General features: G+C 31.9%; 2 protein-coding genes across 2 annotated transcripts; one reads left to right on the forward strand and one right to left on the reverse strand.

Moving 5' to 3' along the window:
• Positions 1–1,965: 1,965 nt before the first annotated feature.
• LOC148301091 (uncharacterized) lies at positions 1,966–5,197 on the forward strand. The gene is made up of 3 exons (XM_088273834.1): positions 1,966–2,302; positions 3,300–3,399; positions 4,905–5,197. Exons 1-3 carry the CDS (start codon positions 2,135–2,137, stop codon positions 4,988–4,990), a joined length of 354 nt encoding a protein of 117 aa, XP_088129960.1. The 5' UTR covers positions 1,966–2,134; the 3' UTR covers positions 4,991–5,197.
• Positions 5,198–6,376: 1,179 nt separating this feature from the next.
• On the reverse strand, positions 6,377–19,708 carry LOC148301092 (dnaJ homolog subfamily C member 8). Its single transcript, XM_088273833.1, has 6 exons — positions 19,549–19,708; positions 19,272–19,463; positions 16,879–17,007; positions 15,588–15,695; positions 15,322–15,456; positions 6,377–14,156 (listed from the first exon to the last, which is right to left on the reverse strand). The coding sequence occupies exons 1-6, from the start codon at positions 19,615–19,617 to the stop codon at positions 14,037–14,039; spliced, it is 753 nt and encodes a 250-aa protein (XP_088129959.1). The 5' UTR covers positions 19,618–19,708; the 3' UTR covers positions 6,377–14,036.
• Positions 19,709–24,797: the final 5,089 nt, after the last annotated feature.

A 24,797-nucleotide genomic window follows, 5' to 3' on the forward strand; every position in this document is an offset into this window, starting at 1 on the left:
ATACTAATACGTAGATTGTTACGTAAATAACGTAATGACACGTAAATTTTAAATATTCCCTACTACATACAAACGTACATATAAAATAATAAAATATTCATGTTTACAATAATTTACAAACATAAGTTAGATAAAAATATATCCAAGGAAATAATGCGTTTAACACATGTGTATAACACATTCTGATTATATATTGGCGGTGTTCAGTGTTTCTGTTAAAAAATTGACCATAAAAAAGTGTATACAAAAAAGGTATTAACAAGATCCTAACACCCTGTATCCTACCATTATTCATTTAAAATAACATTTTTTTACTGTAAAACACTCTTAAAATCTATATAAACGCAATATTGAACGCAATGATAAGTTATGTTAAAAAAATCCATGAAAATAAATATAAATAGGAAAACTCTGTAGATATGAAAAAGAAAAATTGTTTGCTAACTTTTATTCCTGAAATCATTTCCTGAGATCATATTTCTGATCATTCTTGGTGGAAAATAACTTTTAAACGAGATATAATGAATATCTTTACTAAAAATTGCGTTAAAATTTCAATATGATACGAGTACTTATCAAAGATACGTTACATACATAACTGAGATAGTTGTGTTATTAGTTATATGTACCTATTGATAATATTTCTTAATCAGTGGTGTAGAATAGAGCAGTATGTGATTTAATGAAGCATATAAATTGAACGCACTACCACGAAAATTTTGGTATTTCGCATAAAATTATTGAACAAGCTGTAGGCACTTAAACAAATTTAATTATCATTTTTCTTAGAAGTTGGAATGCAAATTTCTGAGCAAATAGTTATTTTATGTAATATTGCTCATATAATGAAAAATTCGTGGAAGTCTGTGATGTTTTATGTAGATGCCGTTATTCGGTTTTAACGCTCATATCAGCTTAAAATATAAAAATAAAACACGACTATTTTTTTACTTTATTAAAGTAAGCACTAGTTTCGAGAACTTCAGATGTTCTCATAATAAATAATTTAGGCATGGAAAGGGGTGAGTGTTGTAATAACTGAGAGGGTAGGCTAGGGGGTGAGATGTTTGATTTGATTGTTTTAGCGGGAATAAAGAAAGCAACGGTGAAAAATTATTGTTTTATGAATTGATTTTTTCAGTTTTTTTTAGTTCTCAAGTAGTTTTATAACTGATCACATTTACAGTTCATATCAGCTACATGATTTTCTTTTGATTCATATTTCATCCTTCAAAAGTTCTGTACCTAATCTGATCATAGGATAAATATGAATATTTTTTCATGCAAAGACCCAAAACATTTACTTTAATGTGGCACATTGCCTTTAATTCTCATAGTACCTAGTTCTTACACTTGTCATCAATTATTAAGATATTTTATCGTGTATTTAGCGACGCTTATTGACAAACCAACATATAATAAATCAAACTTACTATGTACGTAACGCAAGTATCAATATTTGGGTATATGGAAGACATGCCAACAAGAAAAAACAAACACCCACTGCATCGAAAAACAATTGTTTAATGAAAAAAGCAGATTCATTTTAAAGTAAATAGGTATTCTCCTCGTGAATTCTGCGTGAAAACGAGATGGAAAAATAACGCATTTTCATTTAATATCTCCATATATTTTACACTTACTAAATAATATATGTAATTCAAAAAAAAACTAAAAAAAACATTTGAAAAAGAGAAATGGGGTTAAAAATCATACAGGTATTATTACTACTAGCGTGTTAAATAACACGCTGATATAAATCTGCAAACCAGAAATCATTAAAAGCGAATATGTTTTTGTACGCGAGAAGGTATGCAGGGTGAAATTGTGGTGTAAAAGGCCAATTTATAAAAAAATTATAGGTTTTAATTGTTCAATTTTAAATTATAAAATATTAAGTACTAAATTCATCCCAATCGTTAGTATGCGTTAGGTGTTTTATAATTTATGTTTTCTTGATTTTAAAATAATTCCATTCATATTATGCAAGTACGGGAATTTATATTTTCTGTCAAAATTAGTTGTCAATAATTTAATAGTAGCAAAAATTCCAGTTGCAAATGCAAACATAATTCCTCGTATTAATTTTGTAAATATTGTTTCAAAAACATTTTTAAATATCCGAGGTGACAAAATGGCAATGAAGAGTTATAGTCAGAAGACATTTTATGGTAATGTCAGAATCGAGCAACCGAAATATGTGCAATATGACATGCTCCATGACACGAGTCTCTACAACCCGAAAGCTAAACGAGGGGATAGAAGGGAACAGAAAATATCCTGGAGAAATATTTGGAACCAGGTAAGTTGAACTACCTAACTTATGCGAGTAAAATGGGCTGTTTATAGCACATAAAATGGGCTATTTTAGGCGCGGTAAATCAAATTGTCCTAGACAGACGACAAAAGTGAAACGCTTAAGTGTATGCTTGTAGTGTAAAGTGTAGATTCAGTATTTGCTATTCTCTATTTCTTCCATCTATTGACCAATGTAGAATATATTAGAGAGAGAAAGAGGAAAAAAAGAGGGGGAAAGGAAAAACAAGCAAGACAGAGAGAGAAAGAGACAAAAAAGGAAGCTCTTTCTCTTCACCCAGAGGAAGAATTTTCTCATTTTTCTAAATAGATACTTACTTCTTGGAAGTAATGACCCCGTACTAGTCTCTGTCCCAAGTGAAATAAGACAGCTACTTCACTTCGAGACTCGTCCAGTTCTTGATGTTCAGCAACCATGACATCCTCCTTCCTACTACTAACCTCCCGTCCAATTGATTTTTCTTAGATTACTGTTCAGAGTAGGTAATACCCTGGATATGGCATCCAATTATGTATCCAAAGACGTTATGAGCTCCCGGTGTTTTTGCATCAATTGCAAGACACCCTCTTTCGATATCTGGTCTGCTTACTGACTTATGGAATATTTTTACCAAATTTTATTTAATAATTTAATTTGTACGTACTTGGGCTGTTCAATTAACATGTAGACTGACGTCATAAAACAAAATGTTCTTTATTTAGAAGTTATATGTCTGAGTCACCTTCAAGACAGTCACTTCCCCAAAGCACACACTTATCCAAACAGTGTTTCCACTTTTGGAAACAGCGACTAATTTGAAGGAGACCCAGACATGTAAATTCTAAATAAAGTACATTTTGTTTTATGATATCTGCCTACGTATTAATTGAACAGCCCTCCTATAATTCATAATAAAAAGTTGGATTACATTTAAATAAATTTTTTGGAGTTATAATGTGCAATTTTGTGTAGATTTCATAAATCCATTTAATCAAACATTTAGGAAAAAGAAAAAGGAATTCCGTCCACATCTCACTTTGTATATGGGAGGCCAAAAAGAAAACAGTACGATTACGCTATCAAAGAGTTTTGTAGAAAAACAGGTAAGTCTCTTTTTTAAATTTATTTTTCTTGTCCTCAAGTTCAATTAATAAAAAAAAACTAGGTCATCCCATAAGTAATGTGGTATTATTTAGAATTCTTTTCAAATTAAATATAAAAAAGTTGAGGGAAAGGTGAATGCAGAAAATAGAATAAACGGTGCTTTGAATAGTGATTGCAAATAAAAAAATGTCCATGGAAGCTAAACTGGCATTTCACAACAGAGTGCTGGTACTAATGTATGGAAGCGAAACATGAAATTGGCAATAATATAAAATAAAACCCTTATCCGCACCCCAATGGTGCATAGGGCACTGCGTCATATAAACGCAGTGTTATCTTGATCGTTTACACATGAAGGAAAGGTGATCAGCCCTCCGCTTCAGGTACCAGTCCAGGGTAATATTAAATAAATATGACAGTGAAAAAATCACTTACATTTATTTTACCCCCCTTGGGAATCGAACCCGGGATCTCCAGAACGGTAGCCGAGCGTGCTGACCATTACACTACGGAGGCGGACAAAGTGAAATTGAAAGTGAAATTGGCAAAGGAAGGGGTAAAGCATAGTGAATGCCGTTGAAATGCATTCCTTCAAGACAAATGTGTGGAAAATAATTGTAGGACAAGAATTAAAAATGAAGATATTAGAAAGAAACGTAAGGCTGAACTAGGGATAATTCTAAATTGATATATTTGTTAAATGAAACACAGATTTTTATTAATCTACTAAGTTATATTGTATTGATAAAAAAACACATAAAAATGAATATTGTGACCATTGTTTCCCCTAGTTATGGCATTTTCAAATACATGTCAATTCGTTTGAAAATGTCTCAGTAGTAATTATTATATGTTTTTTAACAATGAAACACAACTTAGTAGACTCAAAAAATATGTGTTTGATTTAACAATTAATAGATAAATTAAAATGGAGTTCTACAAATTAAACGCCAAATCAATAAATAGATAATTGAAAAGATTAGGAAAAGTTCTCTAAGGTGGTATGGCATGTGGAGTGAATGGATTACGGCAAAATGACTAATATAGTATATTTGGCAAAAGAGAAAACAGAAAGAGGACGGCCAAAAAAGACTTTGCACAACAAAATCAATCAGAACATAAAATCTGTTATGTACTGATTGATCTAGTCGTGCCAAGTCCGGCCATCTGAAGTTCAATATCCACAATGAAATGAGCTCAACAAGCTGCTCTCCGGCGCTACCATCGCCTAGGGAGGCGTCCTGCCCAACATATTGGCCATGCTGCAGCCCAAGAAGACCGAGAAGAAGGCGCAATAATACGGCAGCTCCACTTTCCCCCCTTCAGACTCAGCGGATTGATGATGTTTTACTTTAATATATATTTTTTATCATTATCATTTCCATATCGTAATCCATTCTGTATAAGCGCCCTTGAGGTAGTATTTTACAAAAATGACGCTATATAAATCATCCAAAATTATTATTATTATTATTAAATGATATTTTTTTTATTCCTTTTGCAGAGGATAAAGAATATAGATCCAAGAGACTTCAAGATGCGTTGCAATGGGTTTTACCACTAGACACATCTAAATTTACACCGCTATAACAAAAAGGTTAATAAAATTACAATTTACATTTGAGTTTTAAGGTTCTTCAAATTTGTACGATTTGGTATTACATATAAATTCATTTCATCAATATGATCGTAATATGAATTTTACCCAATTATTCTACCAACTGGTTATATCGACGCCTTTGTACATTTATTGTTTTTGTCCAAAGAAAATATAAAAAGACAAATTTTATAACTGAACCATTAGTTATTATTTTTAATTGTCTCTGGCAAATTATTTATGTCACTTTTTTTTTTTTCATTTTACAAACAAAATATATTATGGTTTCCAGAAAAAATGTTTGTATATTTCAAGCAAACTATTGTATTCTCAGTATAAAATATTACATATAGTCATCAAATTTTTAAAAAAATAAATGACAAAAAAGTCAGAAAAGGTCAGGAGTCTGAATAATCGACGGACACGTATGAAGAGATATGGAAATATAGCAGAGACGAAGAATATTTGCAAAGTCCGAGTGGTGTGGTATTCTTTTCCTTTTGCCTAGTCTACCCTGCGGTGAAGTATTGCGATGATTAGTTAGTTAGGTTTATTAAATAATAAATTATGGCTATTTTTGATGCTCCAAGCAGATAAAATGTTGTAAAGTCAACCGAAGATTGAAAAAAAAAAATTTATGAATTTAAATAATAAGTGTATTGATATTGAAAGAAACATGAGGAAATCAAAAATTGTATGTGATTTCATTGTTTTTAAGCACAGGTCTCTCAGGCTAAAATTTCTCATTGACGGGGGGGAGAAAATTGCTAGAATGTCCTCTTATAGACGCCAGAGGAATTAAAATAAATATATATTCCCACTTCCACGGCCTTGGTTCTGTCTCCTGGGGCCTCTAGTCGTCTCTAGAAGACCTCTCCAGCGTCTACTGGGGGATGGTAATTCCCCCGGGAACCCATGTTTTAAATGAAAACAGAATCAACTGGGCATTGAAGGTTGTCCTACCACATTCTCAGATTTTATACAAAAGCATATAGGCTTCCTGGCAGACTTTCTCTTGCAAAGCAATGTTTGTTTTATTTTATGAACGTTGCGAAAATTATAGAAAATGTGAAACAAAATTGTATCCCGATTTTACTGTGAATTTACATTTAAAAACTTTTAATGTTCCTGTCATTGCCAATCTAAATAAATTCAAGTTTAAAACCACCACAAAATTTTCTAGAAGTGCCCCAGTGTAGGTAGTGAAATGGATTAGTAGTTAATTCAGTTTGTCAGTTAGTCAATTAGTAGTTAATTCAGTTAGCTGATACACATATGTTTCTGTTTAGATAATATAGAGTAGAGAATGGTGACTATTGCCTGATAAACAGCAAGTGAAAGATATGGAAGAAAAAATATAATAAAAACACATTGTCACAGCACAACAAAATTTATTTGTGAAGTAAAACTCCTGATTCTTTCGTATATATATAAATAGATACAATTAAACAGTTAATTACAGAAAAAAACTGCTGAAAATAATCACGCTACACTCATTATGAATGAAGTCACACATTCGTTTAAATTATTCTCTATGAAATGAGTAATAAATTCTCTATATACATACATGATTCTTGAAAAAGTGTAAAAGAAAATTGAAAAAAAAAACAAAACAATAGTCCAGTACAAAAGCTTGCCAACTGCTTATGACGCGTGGCATAATACCCAATGTAACTATGCATTTTCTCTGAATATTAAACAGATGTTACTATACTTTTTTTTTGTATTTTCCTTTAAAATTTGCACAATGACAAATAAAATGAAAGGGCAGTTACAAATCAATAGTACAATTTTAATTTAAACACAGATTTTTAAAGGCCCTATTCGAACCGTGTTTTACATTAAACTCAAAACATATGACACAAAATTAGGATGTGCAACAGAGAATTAGGTGCACTTTCAATTTGTTTACTTCATCATAATTATATACATTAATAGGTAAACTTACAATATTATAGACGAAAATGTTTGTTTATTCATTTTTTCCACACACAAATAAACGAATAAAAAATATGAGAATGGCATGTGTAATTTTCACATTATTTTTTGATATCTCATCAAAGATGAAGAAGAATATGGAAGTCTGGGCATTTACGGGGCTTACGACCATCATAGGCTGGTTTAAGTGATCACTTTACACACGTGTAACATTCACCAATACTACCCATTATTGACAACCACACTACTCAAATTCTTGGAAGTTCTATATATATGAACCAATTTAGAAACCTTGTTCATGAATCACTAGAACTTCACTAGAGACATCTATTGGCGAGATGTAAAGAAGCTTTTTATTAAGCAGAAACTCTTATATTAGTATGTGAGATTAGTATATTCTTCTTCATCTTTGATGAGATAATATGAAAAAATAATATGAAAATAACTCCTGTATTTGGAGATAATCCAGATTTTGTGAACGTATTTGGACACACTCAAAATGTTGTAATTTTCACCATTATTTATCTACGCATGTACGTGATTTCAATACTTATATACATATATAATGTTTATTGATTAAGATTGTAATATGTTGTTCAATAAGAAATTGGAATAAACAACAAATTACAATATAGAGGCAGTAATCTTGGAAAACTTTTATATTGCTTATCGTTATTGCGTTCTTATTCTTACAGCTAACATTACTACAAACGTACATATTACATACAAAGTAAGCAGAAACACTTTAGACTCGTATTATATTTAAATAGTTGGTATTATACCAAAGTGAACTAAGCACCCCTTATGTAATTTTTTTAAATAAGAGTACACTTCAACAAACATATCAGCAGAAGGGTTGGGGGTGTCACTGTCACCATTTTTTTATACAAAAATGATTTTGACCATGTAAATAAATATGTACAGAAATCGCTCACTCCTTTCAAGAACGTCATAAATCAAAAATCGGCAATTTTCAGTTGTGCATGTTTTCAGAATGCCCAGAAAATGTACTATATCCCAGCAAAAGAGGCATATTTTTAACTCAATATTTACCCGCTACAGGGCAGAAAGTGTTGTTTTTGCATTTTGAAGAAAAGGTATTATTTAATTATTTTTTTTAAACAAACTAAATATTTTTCAAATGGAGAAAAAACAGCCAGGTTTTACCTAAAATATCTGTTGCAAAGTAAAAAGTTCAATTAGTGGGTTGATATTTATTTTTAATACATTATGTTTTATTTTTAAACTTTAAAAACGTTCTCCTGAAAAATCAAGTATTTTGATTTATGACGTTCTTGAAAGGAGTGAGCGAAATGTACATTCATTTTTACCCTTCTACAAAGAAGCTTGTGAACAAACGGTTGTTTATTTCAATATTGGCACTCAATTCACGTTGGTTGAACGATGACCATACACAAAGGTTTAATATTGATATGTATTTTCAGAAAATTTTAAATATTGCTAATGAATTAAGATTTTAGATTACAAAAAAAACTTAAGAATACACAGGGGTACGGATACAAAAATTTCAGGATAAATTAAGATACAGCAGACTCTCGATTCATTGGGATGGAGGGTAAATCAATCTCCCAGACAACTGATTTCCGAGGATATTTTTGAATAAATACAATTATTAACCCTTAGCGCTCTAAAGTTTTTTTTACGGTGTGTGCATACCGCTTACTTGATAAAATTCCGTAACTTACTACTATGCAATTGTACACATTTAATTCTGGTTAAATTATATTGAAAAGTACGAAAAATAAATGTATATTTAAAATATTGAGAAATAAGTCTACATTTTCTTGCCGCGGTGGCAACGGCATGCATGTAACATGACAAACCATGCATGCCGCCTCTATGGCAGGACTCAAGTGCTAAGGGCTAAGCTGTAATCACTCTAAAAACAAACGGACACATAAAAAATTAAGTAGTACATGTTTTTACCATGACATTTTTGACCGTCATAAAATGAGAAATTTGTAGTTATTTTTCAATAATTTCGAGAACTACTTTTCCAATGATTATTATCGAAATACAAAACACCCGTATAATCCGCTTCCCAGTTGATCTGTTCCCAGATCGAAGATATTGCTGTAATTCAATCGATGACCATTAAAAACCCCTATCAATAAAGTAGATTTTTATAAAAAATAAACAAATAAGATTTCCAGTAATGGATACTCCCATTTTGGTATTTGAATTCTCATAATTATGAGGGTTTAAGATACTTTGTATTCACATCTAAGATTGTGTAGCTTGTTTACTATCATAAATGATTAACACATTGTAGTCGGGCGCTTCGAACAATAGACTCTAGCCTATAGCGGGTGTTTTTCGCAATTAGCGCAAAAATATATCGCTTTCTTAAAATTGACACAATTTCGAAACCAATTAATATTTTCGATTGATATTTTCAAAGAAATCATATATGACATTTGATCATCAAAAATAAATTATAATCATAATTTTTAATTAAGTATTCCGTATTTCACAATTTTAGAAGCATTGTAAACTGTAAAAAATAGTCTTCCCCTCCGAGGTATCATTCCCTATACAATGCTAGTATATTCAAATAATAACATACCAAACAGTAAACAAAACAGTGCGAGCGGTATGAAAAATAGTCCAATACGTGAAATGGCTCAAACTAAACTCGAGATTGAGATTGCATAAAAACTCTAGATTTCTGGGGATGCCTTTACAAGCGACACACTAGCCAATCCGGACAAGACATCTCAAATAACGTCAACAGACTATCGCCTAGCACCCAGGTAGCAGATTACCCTTCAACGCGTTTTATTTCACGCTGATAACAAACCCGTATATTGCCGTTTCCCGCCGATAACCGACAGTCGACAAAAACGGCATTTGCCGTGTCCCGCAGTTGACCGACAGTCCGCGAAAAACGGCAAATGCCGTGTCCCGTCGACAATGTGTTAATAATCTAGCCTATGAAAATGAAAACACTACATACTTCAATGTAATTAAACATACATAAATGTTAAGATTTTGTTCTCGTACATCTTTAAAGTGTCTTAAATTTTACATTCTCATTGCTGAAATAAATTAAACAACAAGTTTAAACATGTTTTTGTAACCCTAATGCCCGTAAGCTCGGCCTTATGGCATTACACATTGTTAAAATCACTTATAATTGACAACACAAAAAACAGCTATGTAGAAAATGTGTTTTTTTTTTTAAACCTCAGTCAGTGAGTTCTTGCGAACTAAACTGTGTATGAAGTGCAGGTTTTTTAACCCTTGATTAAGCAACATTCATTAAATTTACAATGGACATCCAATATGTGTGAAGCACCGAGGCAAGACATGTAAAGAATGTAGTGACAACTAGTGTGTATCTTAATTTTTTACCAATATTTTATGTTCGTATTTTCTATATAATTCTTAAAAAATATGTACTTATTTTTTTAATATTTTGAGTCAACGTTTTTGGTAAAATGTGAGTATTTCTTATCGTCGTACATTTTAAGATAGTCCCGAATTAAGTTACATTCCTGAAACATGTCCTGTGATCTTGGGTTAAATATATTTTACAGTTTCATAGATTAACCAAAAATAAAATAATTAAGTGAATAAGAATGTAATCGAATCCGTAAAACTGAGAATATGTTTGAATAATTTCTCAAGTATGGGTGTTAAAGTTTTAGGTATTAAAATTTGAATTGTGCAATTGGTTTTACAGATAACTGTACAATACTTTCAAGAGACTATTTAAAAAAATTCAGATATCAGTAAAAATTATTTTTAAATAAATTTAAAAGCCATGAATTATAAGCACAAATGCAACATCAATGTCCACACTCTTATTGTTTGGATAATAAAGTTTGTCCATACTGACTGAGATGCTAATTTATAAAGATGAGATGCAGTTTATTGGTGGAATTTTTCTGTTAAATACCGAATTATATTATTTTATGCAAGGTTTGGGTCCTACCAATAGCCATACAGTTTATATAAATAATTATTTGAATAATCCTTTCCTAGTGACTCGTGGAGTCTGTATTGTAAGGAGTTTGTATTGCATTGACGAACCAGAGCGCTGCTCGGGAAAATCATATTCTGACTTGTCGGCAGCGATTTGCCTGAGCCAAATTATACTGATTTATTTGTTTTTACTGACTGACCTAAGCAGTGTTCGGGCAGTCTTATTTCAAGTCATTGGTAACAATTTCCCGCAGCAACAAATTTTCTAGCAAAATTTAACTGTTGACTTATTCATTTCAAACCCCTATCCACACCCCATTGGAACATAGGGCACTGCATCATATAAACACAGTGTTATCTTGATCGTTAACACATGAGGAAAGGTGATCAGCCTTCCGCTTCAGGTACCAGTCCAGGGTAATATTGAATAAATATTATAGTGAAAAAATCACTTAAATTTATTTGACCCCCCCAGGAATCGAACCCAGGACCTCCAGAACGGTAGCCAAGCGTGCTGAGCATTACACTACGGAGGCAGACTGTTGACTTATAGGACAAACATATAACATCATTTTTATCTGATTTAAGTATAAATCCAACTGCGAAACTCATATGCTGCTCTTTGTTATATATGAAGTACACATGTTTTACATGAAGTAGGTACACGTTAGCCCACATGACCAATGTGGCGACCATGTGTGTGTATAGTGAATACTGCTACGGACAATCAGCTTATAGAGCCAAAACTCTTATATTTTTACAAAACTGTCATGATTGCGAGAATATTCTAATGTTAGTAAAAGCCATTAACAAAATTGACAAAATAGATTGTTAACACACTTCGGACGGGAAAGGTATTTCTACCCGTTCGGTCAATTGATGCAAGGACGAGAAACGCATTTTTACCTTCGGCGCCGGCCTCATTTCAAAGGCAGAAAAGAAGGAATTATCCAATGTTTTTCTATGAATATTATACATATACCAATCTCTTTGTTAAGATCTTAACTATATGTATTACAATTATCGAATCCCTTCGTCCGTAGGTGTAAAAAATACCCGTCTGAAATGTGTTAAACTAATATTAACTATAGTATAATATACATTTTATAAAAATAATTAGTTTTGGACACCACATCTTTTGTTAGAACCGACTACGTACTACATGAAAAAAAATTAAACAAAACATTAATGACATAGAAAAAGACCTACAAATGTATTTTGATTCAAATAATTTGCATTCTTGTATATTTTTATTTATAATACGCAATTTATATACATATATTCTTGAACTAAAGAAAGATAAGAAATTACTTTCTACTTAGAGAAACAAAGAAGGATCACGGAACATCATATTATTTTAAAGAAAAACGGCATTTTCATTACATTAAACAAAATAAATGTTTAATTAATTGATCTAACTTTATTTAACCATTTAAATGCCAAAATTCAGTAACATCAAAAAAATGGTGCCACTGTATAATGATGGCTACTACATGTATACTTTTGTATTTTTACTAAAAAAAAATTATGCCATATTCTTTGTAGTCAAAAGTCTATATCCTCCTCCATCGTGTAGTGGTTAGCGCATTTGGTTACCATGCTGGAAGTCCCAGGTTCGATTCCCAGGGGGGTCAAAATACATGAGAGATTTTTCACTATAATTTACGCAATTAATACAATTTTTTTTTAAACCTTCAGTTTCATAATTCTCAAATAAGACATTAGTGTGAATATTGATAAAATTTTATTGAAAATATTTGCTATGAACATCTTGTTTGTAGGTAAATATGGTTTTATGAAGAAAAAATGTAGTATTCATTTACTCAAATTTACATATATTTTTTAAATACATATTAATCTAAATTATTAAAAAGAAAAATTACGCAATAAGGAGAAACTATGACTAAATAATTTTAATTTATGGGAGTAGATTTATGCACTATTTTGTTTTTTTTTCAAATGGGACAACTGTTTAAACAGTACTTTGACTAAGGTTATAAAAGAAGTCATAGAATTACATTAATTTAGTCATAAAAATAGGTCAAAATACTAAACCATGTATGAAGTGTTCATAATATTAGCGTTTATAATTCTAAACCCTTCAAAACGTTAGATAAAAATCAAACCGCTAGATAATTATGATCAGGTATTTCTTCTCCAATCACATTTTATCACTACGAATGAATACACTAAAAGTCCGTCAGTTAGAACAATGATAATTCATAATTTTCGATATTCCGAAAATTCAAATTCTTATTATTCAAAATAATCAGTTGACAATCCATGTTTATGTAAAATTTCAATTGTTTATAAAATATGTAAAATGCCAATTAATTTTTTGTCACCACATGTTTTTTTTTGGTCATGTTTGAATATGTAGGTGTGCCAAAAACAAATATACACCCTGTGGAGGCTTGTGTCCTACCGCAATTTTACCGTCCGGCAGTCCGGTTTTGAAACATAAAAGGGACTACGATAGTTTAGAGTGATTGTTTAAACATTTTTATTTTTAGTACATACATATAGGGCGTTTGTGCACTACACGGAATTACATGGAATTTAACCGTCCGGCATGTCAGTTAGCGTTTTAAAACGATGATTAGCTTGGATTGGCTTGTGCTTTTGTCCATCCTTTTTCGGATCGGTGCTCTTGATCGGTGCGTGAAGACGTTGCGCGTAAATTCGATCACTCTAAACTGTCATAGTCGCTTTCATTTTTCAAAACGGGACTGCCGGACTACTATTATATTTTGATATTTTATTATTGTTTTTTTGTTTATACCAGTTTACAAAATATCTCCCATAAAATTTTAAATTTTGATGTAGAATTGGTGCGATCTTATCTTTGTTTGAATTTGGCTGTATATATTTTAAAAGTTAGTCAACCAAATTTTTACATAAATATGTCGACAACACTTTTTGTTAAAATTCCTCATTTAATTTTTTTTATTAACTTCCATCATCTAAATTTAGAGTTAACGAACTTTTAATGAACATCGAAGAAATGAGTACAAAACGACTGTCAAAATTATAACATATTAAGTAATCACAGATGTGGATCATTGAAAGGTTTTATGTATCACACGTGATTGAAAAACTAATGGTATGAAAGTTTATAACTAAATATTTAAGATTAAGGTATTATTATTAAGATTATCTGGATTCTGGCTTAGGTTTAGGTGGTCGGAAGCCCATTGTTTTCTTCTTCTTCTTTTCTTTAGAACTTCCCGCTTGAAACGTCTTCCAGCTATCTACTCTTGTTTGTCGAGATTCCTAAAAAATATTGATTAAAACATTAGGAAAAACAAACTGCAATATCATTATTTTACAATATGTAACTCGTTTTGTAGATTAGTACATGAGTCCAGATAAGGTTTACCATTCGTCGCAATTTGTCAAGATATGTCATTATATGCCATTATATACATATACCATTGTCTCCTTAGTTGCCTTCCCCACCTAACTACATCTTCGATCTCAATCGGTTTAGGCGATCTCAATTATCATGAACTATTTTAATCATTATTATATTTATTAACTGTTTGGACCTAGAAGGATATTGTAATTAACTAACAAGTGATTGTGTAACAGTGTTATGTGATATTTTTGTACTATTTTTTTTTTTTTGTTATAACTTTTATGGCCATAAATATGTCTCTACCTAATTAAAATTTATACGGCAATGACGAAAATATCATGTTTTTGAAATGAACAACGATTCTGAAAGCAAAAATGGTGAAAGCGACCAAGACCAAAGCGCGAGAAAAGGAAAAAGTCACACAATTCTGGTGTCCCACATGCAAAATGTGTTTTTGTCCTGATGATTTTGATTGTCCTGAGCTTTGAAGATTTTCACACAATTTCGAAATATTAATAATGTCCGTTTTTTAATATAAACTGCAATTTAATATATTTTTCTCAATTTCATTTTATTTTGCATTTATTTTTTAATATAACGCATTTAAAAGACTGCGTGCTCGCAACACATAGACTACCACAGCCGCGTCTTCTATACGGCCGCCAAATTTTCTGCCGGGAGTTCGTTAATGTTAATATTTTTGTGTAAATACACTATAAAAACGTAATAAGTAAAGTGAATTGTGTACTGTGAACATCTATAATGGATATCTGAATGACTTATAGAAAAATAGGCAAAAACATGCTTTTGTCAAAAATATTGCAATGTAAAACAATCCAGCACGGGACAGAAAGGATGGCACTCGTAATTGAGCAGCTTAGAGGTTAAGAAAAGGAGTGTTTTTAATAATAGATAAAGGATGTCATAATTGAACTGTGTAGTGTAAATATAACGGCTGATTTGAAATGCATTTATTGGTTTAAAAAAAAATTAAGCAATTATGAAATCCCAGTTTAAAGCTTCGTAAATTCTTCTCTAGGCACAGTGTTAAATATGTTTTTTTAAATGTAATAAACTTACTTCAAAATTCTTAGCCCATTCTTTCTGTAGTGATTTTTGTTCTTCTTCTTCAATTTCTGCCTCCCTCTTTCGCTTTCTCTCCTCCATGTCTCTCGTTTCAAGGTGTTGGCGTTTTCTCTCCATATCAGCAAAAAGCTGTAATCGTTTAAAAAGACTTAATAAGTTACTTTTTGAAACAAGGTTAAGAAATTTTCAAAATTTGTTTATACTGGTATAACATATTGTAAAGCATTCCGTAGTGTGTCACACCATAAAAAAAGTATCACCTTCATGGTCATAACATAAATAGCGTGTTTATATTTCGCTGGGTCATCTTCTGGTATTCCTTCAGCAAGTTTTCCATCCTTTTTTAATTTCTTTCTTTTTTCTTCTATCTGTAAAATTGATCAAATAAATTATAATTAACGCAATAATTGCGGGAAATGCCTAAAAGCGTTTTTATATACTGTTGGTAGAGAGTGGGAGACGTTTAAAAGTATTCTACTTAGTAAATACCACTATTTCTTAAAATCCACTGTGACACGTGTTTCGATGCATTCCGCACCATTTTCAAACACCGGTGTTTGAAAATGATGCAGAATGCATCGAAACATGTGTCACAGTTGATTTTAAGAAGTTGTGGTATTTACTTAGTAAAACATTAATTTAAAAATGGATAAATTTTACCACAAAGTGACTGCCGAATCAATTAATGAAAATAAAAGTATTATTTTTGCTTACTTCGGGTAGAGCACAAGACGCGAAAAAACATTGTTCAGATGGGAATTGGGCTTGCGGTTACTTGTGATTAGTACACTGAGGGTCAGGCAGCAAACTGTCTGAGTATAATTAGGGTCATGGTTGATGAAAAAACCGCCTGACAACAATCTGTTACTAATATTTCAATAAAGTCCAAATTTTTAAAAGAATGTTAATACTGGGCACATCCCCAGAGCGATTGGTACTAATAGATGTATCACAGAGACAAAGCATCAATTTAACGGGAAGAGAATATGGACTCTGAGCATTTACAAGGTTTACGACCTATCATCAGCTGATTAAAATGATAACTTTATTCTTACTATTTATATTTACCATTCTGCCCATGTTTTGAACATCCGCAAAACTTGATGTTTTGGAAGTTGTGTGGATACAATATCCAAGTGTCCATTTATGAGTGAGATTGTAGCGAGATCTAACAAGATTATTGTGAGATAAATAGCAATATTCTTTTGATTCGCATGCCATATTCTTACCAAATTATTATCACATGAATGAGCCTAAAACTTTATACTTTTGTATTTTTTTAATAACTCTACAACCAGTTTAAGTTCATCCCAAATTTGGTCCAAGCGCCTAATTTCATAAACAAACAATAAAACATAAGTTTGCCTCAGTATCTACTAATGTCAACGACTGTCTTACTTTTGCGAAGATTGGTGAACAGATGAATACGTTATTGCGATACAGCTATTTAAAAATTGTGGTTCTGATAACAAATACATAAGGCACAGTAGAATCGTTTCGTGGAATAAATTAAATTTGTCGTATAAGTTTATCTCAATAAATAATACTTACCATATGGTCAGTTCTATCCTTAGCTTCCTCGAAAATATCCAAACACTTTTGTCGGGTTTCCTCGTCTTGTAGTGTTTTCCACGCTTTGTTGACAATCTCAAACGCTTGATGGGCTCTTTCAGAATCATCCTTAAAATAATAATTTTAAAATATATATCTTACTATTTATATTTCAGTCAAAATATGGATTTTCATGTAATTCACATCTTAACACGTTGTTTGTGGGAAACGCTAAAAAGCGTTCTATTTGCTTACTTTTGGTAGAGCGCGAAAGATGCCAAAAAACATTGTACAGATCAGAATTGGGTTTGCGGTTACTTGTGATTAGTATCACTGAAGGTCGGACAGCAGACTGTCCAAGTATAATTAGGGTCGGGATTGATGAAAAACCGCCGGTAACAATGTGTTAACAATGTATTTAATAAAAATACATGTAAACAAACTGGAAATTAGCAACATATACAGAATCACATGAACATAAAGATAACTTTATTTCTATAAAACTTCTAGGTGTTATTATGAATGTGTGTACCTTAAAGTATATATTTTACAACTGAGAAGTAATAATTTCATTTAAATAAAAGAGTGGTGTATAAGAATCCCTCAAAGAAACTTTTCTCCTTAAAACTCCATTATTCCGGATCATGTTTGTATGACTGAATGGGTTCTGCAAGTATCCCCTCGGTATACAGTCAAACATCCATATTACAAATAATATTTTTTTTAATGTTTGTTACAAAAAGTCACAACAACAAAAAAATGTGAATAAATATATTTTTTAATATACATATGAAATGGAATTCCATGCATATTCTCTTAAATATTTTGCTGCTTTCTTGTTTTTTTTTATTTTAAACATAAAATTATGTTATTGCATGCTACATATAAGGTGAAATACCAAATCGGTATTAGGATAGTAGAATCCCAACAAAAAAAATATATAAAACAGAAATAAGTGTTTTTTTTAAATAAAAAAGCAAAATATCTGAAGAATATCTTTATATTTCTATAATCATAAGTAAAAATATTTGTTATTTGCAGAGTAAAGTGATTACATAATTAAATTAAGCTATCAAATGCCGTATTTCTTACATTACAATCATTAACATTATCACATTGAAATGTTTAACTTTATTATTAAAAAAAAATATATCAATTTAATTTAATTTCATCAGTAACATTAACCTCTTAAAAATATATTTATAAACAGCCGGCTTTAAAACGCTTAAACCATTAAACATATCAATAAATCAAAGCTTACAGAATGTATTTATGCAAATAATTATTTCAAAATTATAAAGAAAACATGCCACAGTCCTAAATCGTATAAGCAACCATTACGCCACTTCTATGGGAATAGGCAGATAAAAAAAAAGATTTTATCAAAGTATGTCAATAATGAAAATCCACAAATAATAGACGAGTATACTAGAGACTATAGCTCTGACAAAGAGAAATGCAGACAAGCTCAAGTGCACACAGGGATCCACGGAAAGATCCATGCTTGGTTTTAGCCTGACGGATAAAATTAAAAATGAATACACCAGGAAAAAACCAAATTAGAGGACATCATAGATCGCGTGGCAAAACTCAAATAGCAGTGGGCAGGACATATAGCGAGACAGGACCCCACAAGATGGACCCCAAGAATTCTACGATGGAGACCTTGGGAGAGCAAAAGAGGTGTAGGAAGACCCCAAAAGAGATGGTCTGACGATATTGTCACTGTGGGGGTAAAAACTGGCTGCAAGCAGCAACCAACCGGAGTAAATGGAAAGAAGGGGAAGAAGCCTATATCCAGCAGTGGAGGTCAGAGGGCTCGTAAAGAAGAAGAAGAAGAAGATCTAACGTTCCATCCGCCATTAGGTAGGACAAACAGAGTTCTATTTGAAAAAATGTATTTTTGCAAATTCGCAGCATAGCCAGGAAACCACAATAAAAACAGGAATGTTTTTAATAAGTGCCGCAAGCAGGTGCTGCCCATTGAAGAATTTATGGTAAAACAAATACCAGTATCATGAAAAATTTGCAACACACCATTCTTTGTTCCACCATTTAACTTCTTAGGCATTATCTGAGGTGATGACCCAATCGGGTGTTAAGTAAACTGACATAAATAAAACAAGGTTAAACAGATAATTGAGCAGTAAAATGGAGATTAAACGTCAAGTAATAACTATCTGAGGTCTCTTAAATCTTAAAATCCTTAATAACTGCCTAATGTTTCATTATATAGACACTGGTATGGCTGCTTGAAAATAATTTAACACCACTCACTAAAGTTACTATTACTCGATATCAATCAATGTTATTAAGAGCAATATATCATATAAATAGGGGATATTTTAGCTGTTTATTCAGAGATAAGTAGTGAGTTTAAATTATGTACATACCTGATTTTTATCTGGATGAACCAGAATGGTAAACTTTCTGTATATTTTATTGACTTCTTCAATAGGTGTTGCAGGATCAACCTGTAGAACTTCAAATGGATTTAAGTTAAAATATGTAGAACCAGGTCTTAGTAGTCTCTCGATTTGTTGTTTAGACGTGAGAACGGAGTCTCGTTTCTCGATTTCCTTTACCTGTAAGCAGAAAATAACACAACAATGAACCTAACCTAACATTTTACCGAGCCATTGAAATATTTAAAAAAGCGACCAAACTGACCTCGGAGTAGAACTCATTGAAATTTTCTTCTTTTTTAGGTCCCACATTATTAATCGTTGAACCAGACATTCCTCGATATATTTTGTAAATGTCAGAAATATCCCATAGAAAACACAAAACCAAAAACAACGCGAATCGCTTGCGTCAGTCGCGATGAATTACGTGAATCTTACTCTATCGGATTTTACAGGAACTATTTTATAAATTTTGAAGCAACATTTCGACTTTGACTTCAGCAGTACTTCACAATAACAGATTTCATCTTTAAAGTGGTTTGATTATTTGCTGCATATTTTCAATTTTTTTTTTAATTATTAATATTTTTGTATTCATTTATAATTATTTTGTATGAATTTAAAACATGTTTTATGTGTTTTTAATGTTTTATTCTAAAATTACTTTAATGAAAAGGTACATTATGTATTTCAATCTGAATTTCGAATGTATAAGAATAATTACACAACCCAATTCCGAGTGCCCTAGACATTGCTACTTTTCTGTGCTTCTATTCCTTCTCCATTTCAACTACGAGAATATGGAGTGAGAATGCTGCCAATAATATACAATATGTAAAATAAAATAATAGATACCTAATCAAATATGTTTTTATCTCCTCAAACCAAAGACAATACAATGATTTTAATCAAACACAATCCAATAATTGGCCTTTGAAGAGGTCGAGGTCATGCAACGCATAAAAGCGCCAAATCAGGTGAGGCGCCAGAAACTCATTTCAAATGACACCGGAAGCGCTCAACTTACTATATATTGAAGGCCCTCTGAAAACTTGAAAATAAGGTGAAAGAAGTTCTCCCCTTTCGCCGAGAAATTAGAAGAAGTTTCTGAAAAATCTGAAAATAGAGTAGTGCCATCCCCGCGCGTTATAATTTTGAGGATCCTGAAAAATTTGAAAAAGTTGTAAAAAAAAGCCGGAGAAAAAACTATTTATTTTTTAGTGTCCAAAAATATTGCAAGTTGAATTTTATTTGACCAGCAACCGGGTTTCGTCGTAACCGACATCATCAGACTAGTGACAGACATGATGTCGGTTACCACGAAACCCGGTTGCTTGTCAAATGAAATTCAAATGAAAAAAAGTACATACTTAGTTGTTATTTTATTATATAAAATGCAGTTCCACCAAGAAATGTCAGTACAAAACCTCAAGCTACCATAGAAGGATATAGGCAAAGACCGACTTTTATTAAAATGTGAGATACGTACAAAATATTTTCTGGAACCTACCTTCTTATTTATTTATTAATATTTAAAGAGTATGAGATCGTGTGATTTGTATTAATCAGTGTTCAACTTTATATCTGGACATTTATTTATAATGACTTTGGCATTTTTGAAACCGATTGTCTGTATTTTGAGATACTATGTAATAAGACAGGTTACCGTTTGTTAAAAGAATGCTTATTGTTAACGAGAATTGTCATGAGTATTTTAAACACTTTTAAGTGGTCAGGACTTGTGTCGAAATAATCGACGAGTATGTTTGAGGAGATACATGATTGTGGAAGAGGCGAAGATTGTTTGCAAAGACAGAGTGGTGTGGCATTCTATTCGCCTTAGTTAGATACCATTGTGCTTTATTTGTCAAAACATGAGTACCTACTTACGAAGTTGTTATTTTATTCAGATTTTTCATAAAAATTAAGAATTATATTTACGTATATAATGATAAGAATTTTTCAAAACACAGCATTGATGGTGCGAAAAATGGGACGCGAGAGAAAGGTTGAGAAATTCGGATATATAATAAATAGATTCTTAAGGGGATATTCGCAAACACAGAATTCAATCAACGGCCTAAAAGTCACATGTCTCTCACGCAGATTTTTTTTAAAGAATGGATTAAATTTTTTGTTTTTTACTATATATGTATAAAGATTTTGTAATTTTTGTTTCTTAACTCTCTACCTTTCAAAAACTCTTTTCTTTTCAATACCATATAATTATTCCGAAGAAAAACTTGTTTTTTCAATGTAAAAACGGTGTTTTAAGAAAAAAATCAAATACGTAAAATGTTACCTAGATTTAGAGAAAATTAAGTTGCAACTTAACGAATACTGGGCCTTTACAAAAGCCCTCAGCGGGCGAATCTCTACATATTGTATACGTATTTCTTTTATTCAGACAAATAATCACCACATTATAAACTACTCATACTACAACTACCATCACGCCGTTTCCCCGCAGGGGTAGACCACACTGAATGGAAGGCCACACTCTTCTGTCCTGACATACACTCCTCGCCTCCTTACATCTAGTCATACGCAGCTTTTAACACCACCAGATTTCAGGCTCTGATTGATTTGATCGTGCCAAGTCTTTAATAGATAATACGGTTAATATCAAAACGATCTACCACCGATACATATTGATACCTAATACTTTCAATAACATTCATCATTTTTACGCAAAGAGAAGAAAAGTTATCCGTCTAGCTGAGTAACTGAGTAGTTTACCAACAAAGTTCTAGGTAGGTACTAAGCGGATAGTAGTAGGTATACAAGACATATTGTAATGTACCATAGGTAGTTAGGTACTGGTACTCTCTCGAACTAAAACCATCCGCTGTTTAAGTTGGTATCGGATAACTTGTTCAATCGCCAAATTGGCTGACTCGCCCCTATCTCCGCTCAGGGTTGTCACCCATCCACGGAATTTATTTTTATTGTTACTATCTTGTTCCACATTACCGGGATTATGTTGCCTAACGGATACGTGTGTGCATACGAGCGTACGTAACTCGAAAACGTTATGATTTCGTTGGCAGAAACCTTTCCGGGAATTTAGGATACGTTCCCTTTCAGTCTTTTACGCGAAGATTGAATTTTCCTCGCGATTTCCGCCGAAAAGATTCGTAAAAATGTCGCGATCGGATGATTAATTTTTATGTTATAAACTCACGGTTGAAAAACTATATATCTGTGTGGAACGTTGTTCTAAAATAGGAGCAGACTCACATATGTATATTTACATGCGTATACATATAGGTATTGAGTATATCTGCAAAGATACTATTATATAATATTACGTTTATGTACACATCCTATATATACACCCACAACACTATTACTTTAATTTATATGTAAGAGTTGATTCTTACTAGGTACATTAAGAAAAACTGAATCTGAAAGTTTAAAAATGTATGATGAGATGTCTGGATGTATGAAGAATGAAAAGAGTTAGAAATAATTTAAAAATAAATGTTAAGCTTATTGTAAGATGTAATTTAAAAACACATGATGTTAAATAAAGTGTTAATATTACTTTGTATACCAAATGAATAAAATAAAAATATATAATTACTTATAAGTATTTATGTAAATACTCGTATATGTATGTACATACGTATGTTTGAAAATCTAGAGTATTGTACATATTTCTTGACTATTTTTTTTGTATTCTAATTTTTATTGTAATAAATAAACAAAAAATCGATTACTTTAGATGCACTCAAAGTTTCACATTCTTCTTTGATTTCTTTTCAAAACATTTAATACATAATCACAATCCACCCCGCTTCGCTTGTACATTTTGCCAAAATGCATAAATGGGAAAAAATAAAATAATATTTAACTATGTTGCTTTTGGGAATTATGACACTAAACGACTTTACTATCAAGTTGCAGCTGCATAAATCCAATACTGCCTTCGATGTCATATCGTGGGTACACTGGTAAAAAACGTTAATTCTAAAATCTCTGTTTAAATAATCCTTGTTATTTAAATCTTTTAGCCTAAATAAAATAACCACTTTTAAACTTAAAGTCGAATTTACTTTAAACCACATAAATGTGGCATTTCAAATATCTAATTGTATTTTGCCAGTTTATGGAACGTTGAAAACATAATGAAACGGCATCATCAAGTGAAAATTGCATATTTTCGTGTTAACGTTTTTTGCCATTCGGAGCATGTGTAAGACGGAGGATATCGTGAGGTGGAGATGACAACGAAGGCGATACTGGAAGGAACATATAAACAAATGTCAGAAGACAGACTTCCACGTATCGCCCTCCAAGGCAACCCTGAAGGACGCAGACCCCCAGGCAGACCTCCGAAAAGATGGAAAGACAGCTGGGAGTCGACATCCCAAGAGCGACATGCGGAGGCACAAACAGATCCCTAGGATCTACAAAAGAAGAAGAAGAAGTTTTTTGCCAGAACACGCACGATATTACTTACAAATCAGAAAAAATAAGCCAAAGAACCCATTTCAAAATCGTTTATCAAAGCAAATTTAGGTTAATAGTACATTTAGGTTATCCACTTAGTATGGAATTCTTCTCAACTTATTCCGAATCTAGACTTTTTTCGCTTTATGACACCGGGAAGATATAAACAGATATTTCCTACGGGTTATAATGAAAAATGAAAATGGCGAATCGAGATATCGCAGGACGACTCCATTTTGCGTTCAAATGTCTCCTTATTAGTGAACGTTCGTGTGTGGGGGTTAATATACAGAGTTTTATTGCCCTATATGTCCACCGTAAGTGTGCCAGGGAAAGTCAATGCTTGGTCCTTCAATGGATCATAAAGTCAAACGAAGTAACGTATTGCTGTGTTATCAGAACACGGGAATCATTGTTTCAGAGATTTAAGTACCTTCTTACATTGAGTAATCCACTGAAAACGAACATGTGAAAGTCATATTTTTTTTAAGAACACAGGCAACCATTTGTGTCACTTTTATCCTGAGCTTTATTTAACAGGATTAAAACTGTTATGTAAAAATAAAAATAAATTTAAAAACAATGGAATATACTGAAAATAATTATAAATAAAAATTATCATAATACAAAGCTTGGATTTAAAATTAAGTTATGGAATAGTGGCCGAACAAAAAATCAAATATAATGCAACATATAGACTAACCCTTATCCGCACCCAATGGTGCATAGGGCACTGCATAGTATTGACGCAGTTTTATCTTGATCATTTACACATGAAGGAAAGGTGATCATCCCTCCGCTTCAGGTACCAGTTCAAGGTAATTAATATTGAATAAATGTTAGAGTGAAAATATCACTTATATTCATTTGACCCCCCCTGGGAATCGAACCCGGGACCTTCAGAGCGGTAGCTGAGCGTGCTGACCGTTGCACTACAGAGGCGGACAAAATATATGTCTTGGTTACAAAATACATGCAACATATATGTTTTGGTTATTAGAGTACTAGTTTGAATATATTTTTAAAATTCTTAGTTTTGAATAAAATACAATGTCCAAT

This window comes from Brachycentrus maculatus, unplaced genomic scaffold (assembly GCF_059751285.1).
Source record: "Brachycentrus maculatus isolate JH-2025_06_01 unplaced genomic scaffold, ASM5975128v1 h1tg000612l, whole genome shotgun sequence".
Classification (NCBI taxonomy): domain Eukaryota; kingdom Metazoa; phylum Arthropoda; class Insecta; order Trichoptera; family Brachycentridae; genus Brachycentrus; species Brachycentrus maculatus.

Coding starts and splice junctions, on each gene's coding strand:
- LOC148301091 (XM_088273834.1), top strand. CDS start 2,135: ATGGCAATGAAGAGTTATAGTCAGAAGACATTTTATGGTAATGTCAGA. Junction 2,303..3,299: donor GGAGAAATATTTGGAACCAG/GTAAGTTGAACT, acceptor TCAAACATTTAG/GAAAAAGAAAAAGGAATTCC. Junction 3,400..4,904: donor AGAGTTTTGTAGAAAAACAG/GTAAGTCTCTTT, acceptor TTCCTTTTGCAG/AGGATAAAGAATATAGATCC.
- LOC148301092 (XM_088273833.1), bottom strand. CDS start 19,617: ATGTCTGGTTCAACGATTAATAATGTGGGACCTAAAAAAGAAGAAAAT. Junction 17,008..19,271: donor TTCATCCAGATAAAAATCAG/GTATGTACATAA, acceptor TATTATTTTAAG/GATGATTCTGAAAGAGCCCA. Junction 15,457..15,587: donor TTTATGTTATGACCATGAAG/GTGATACTTTTT, acceptor AAACGATTACAG/CTTTTTGCTGATATGGAGAG.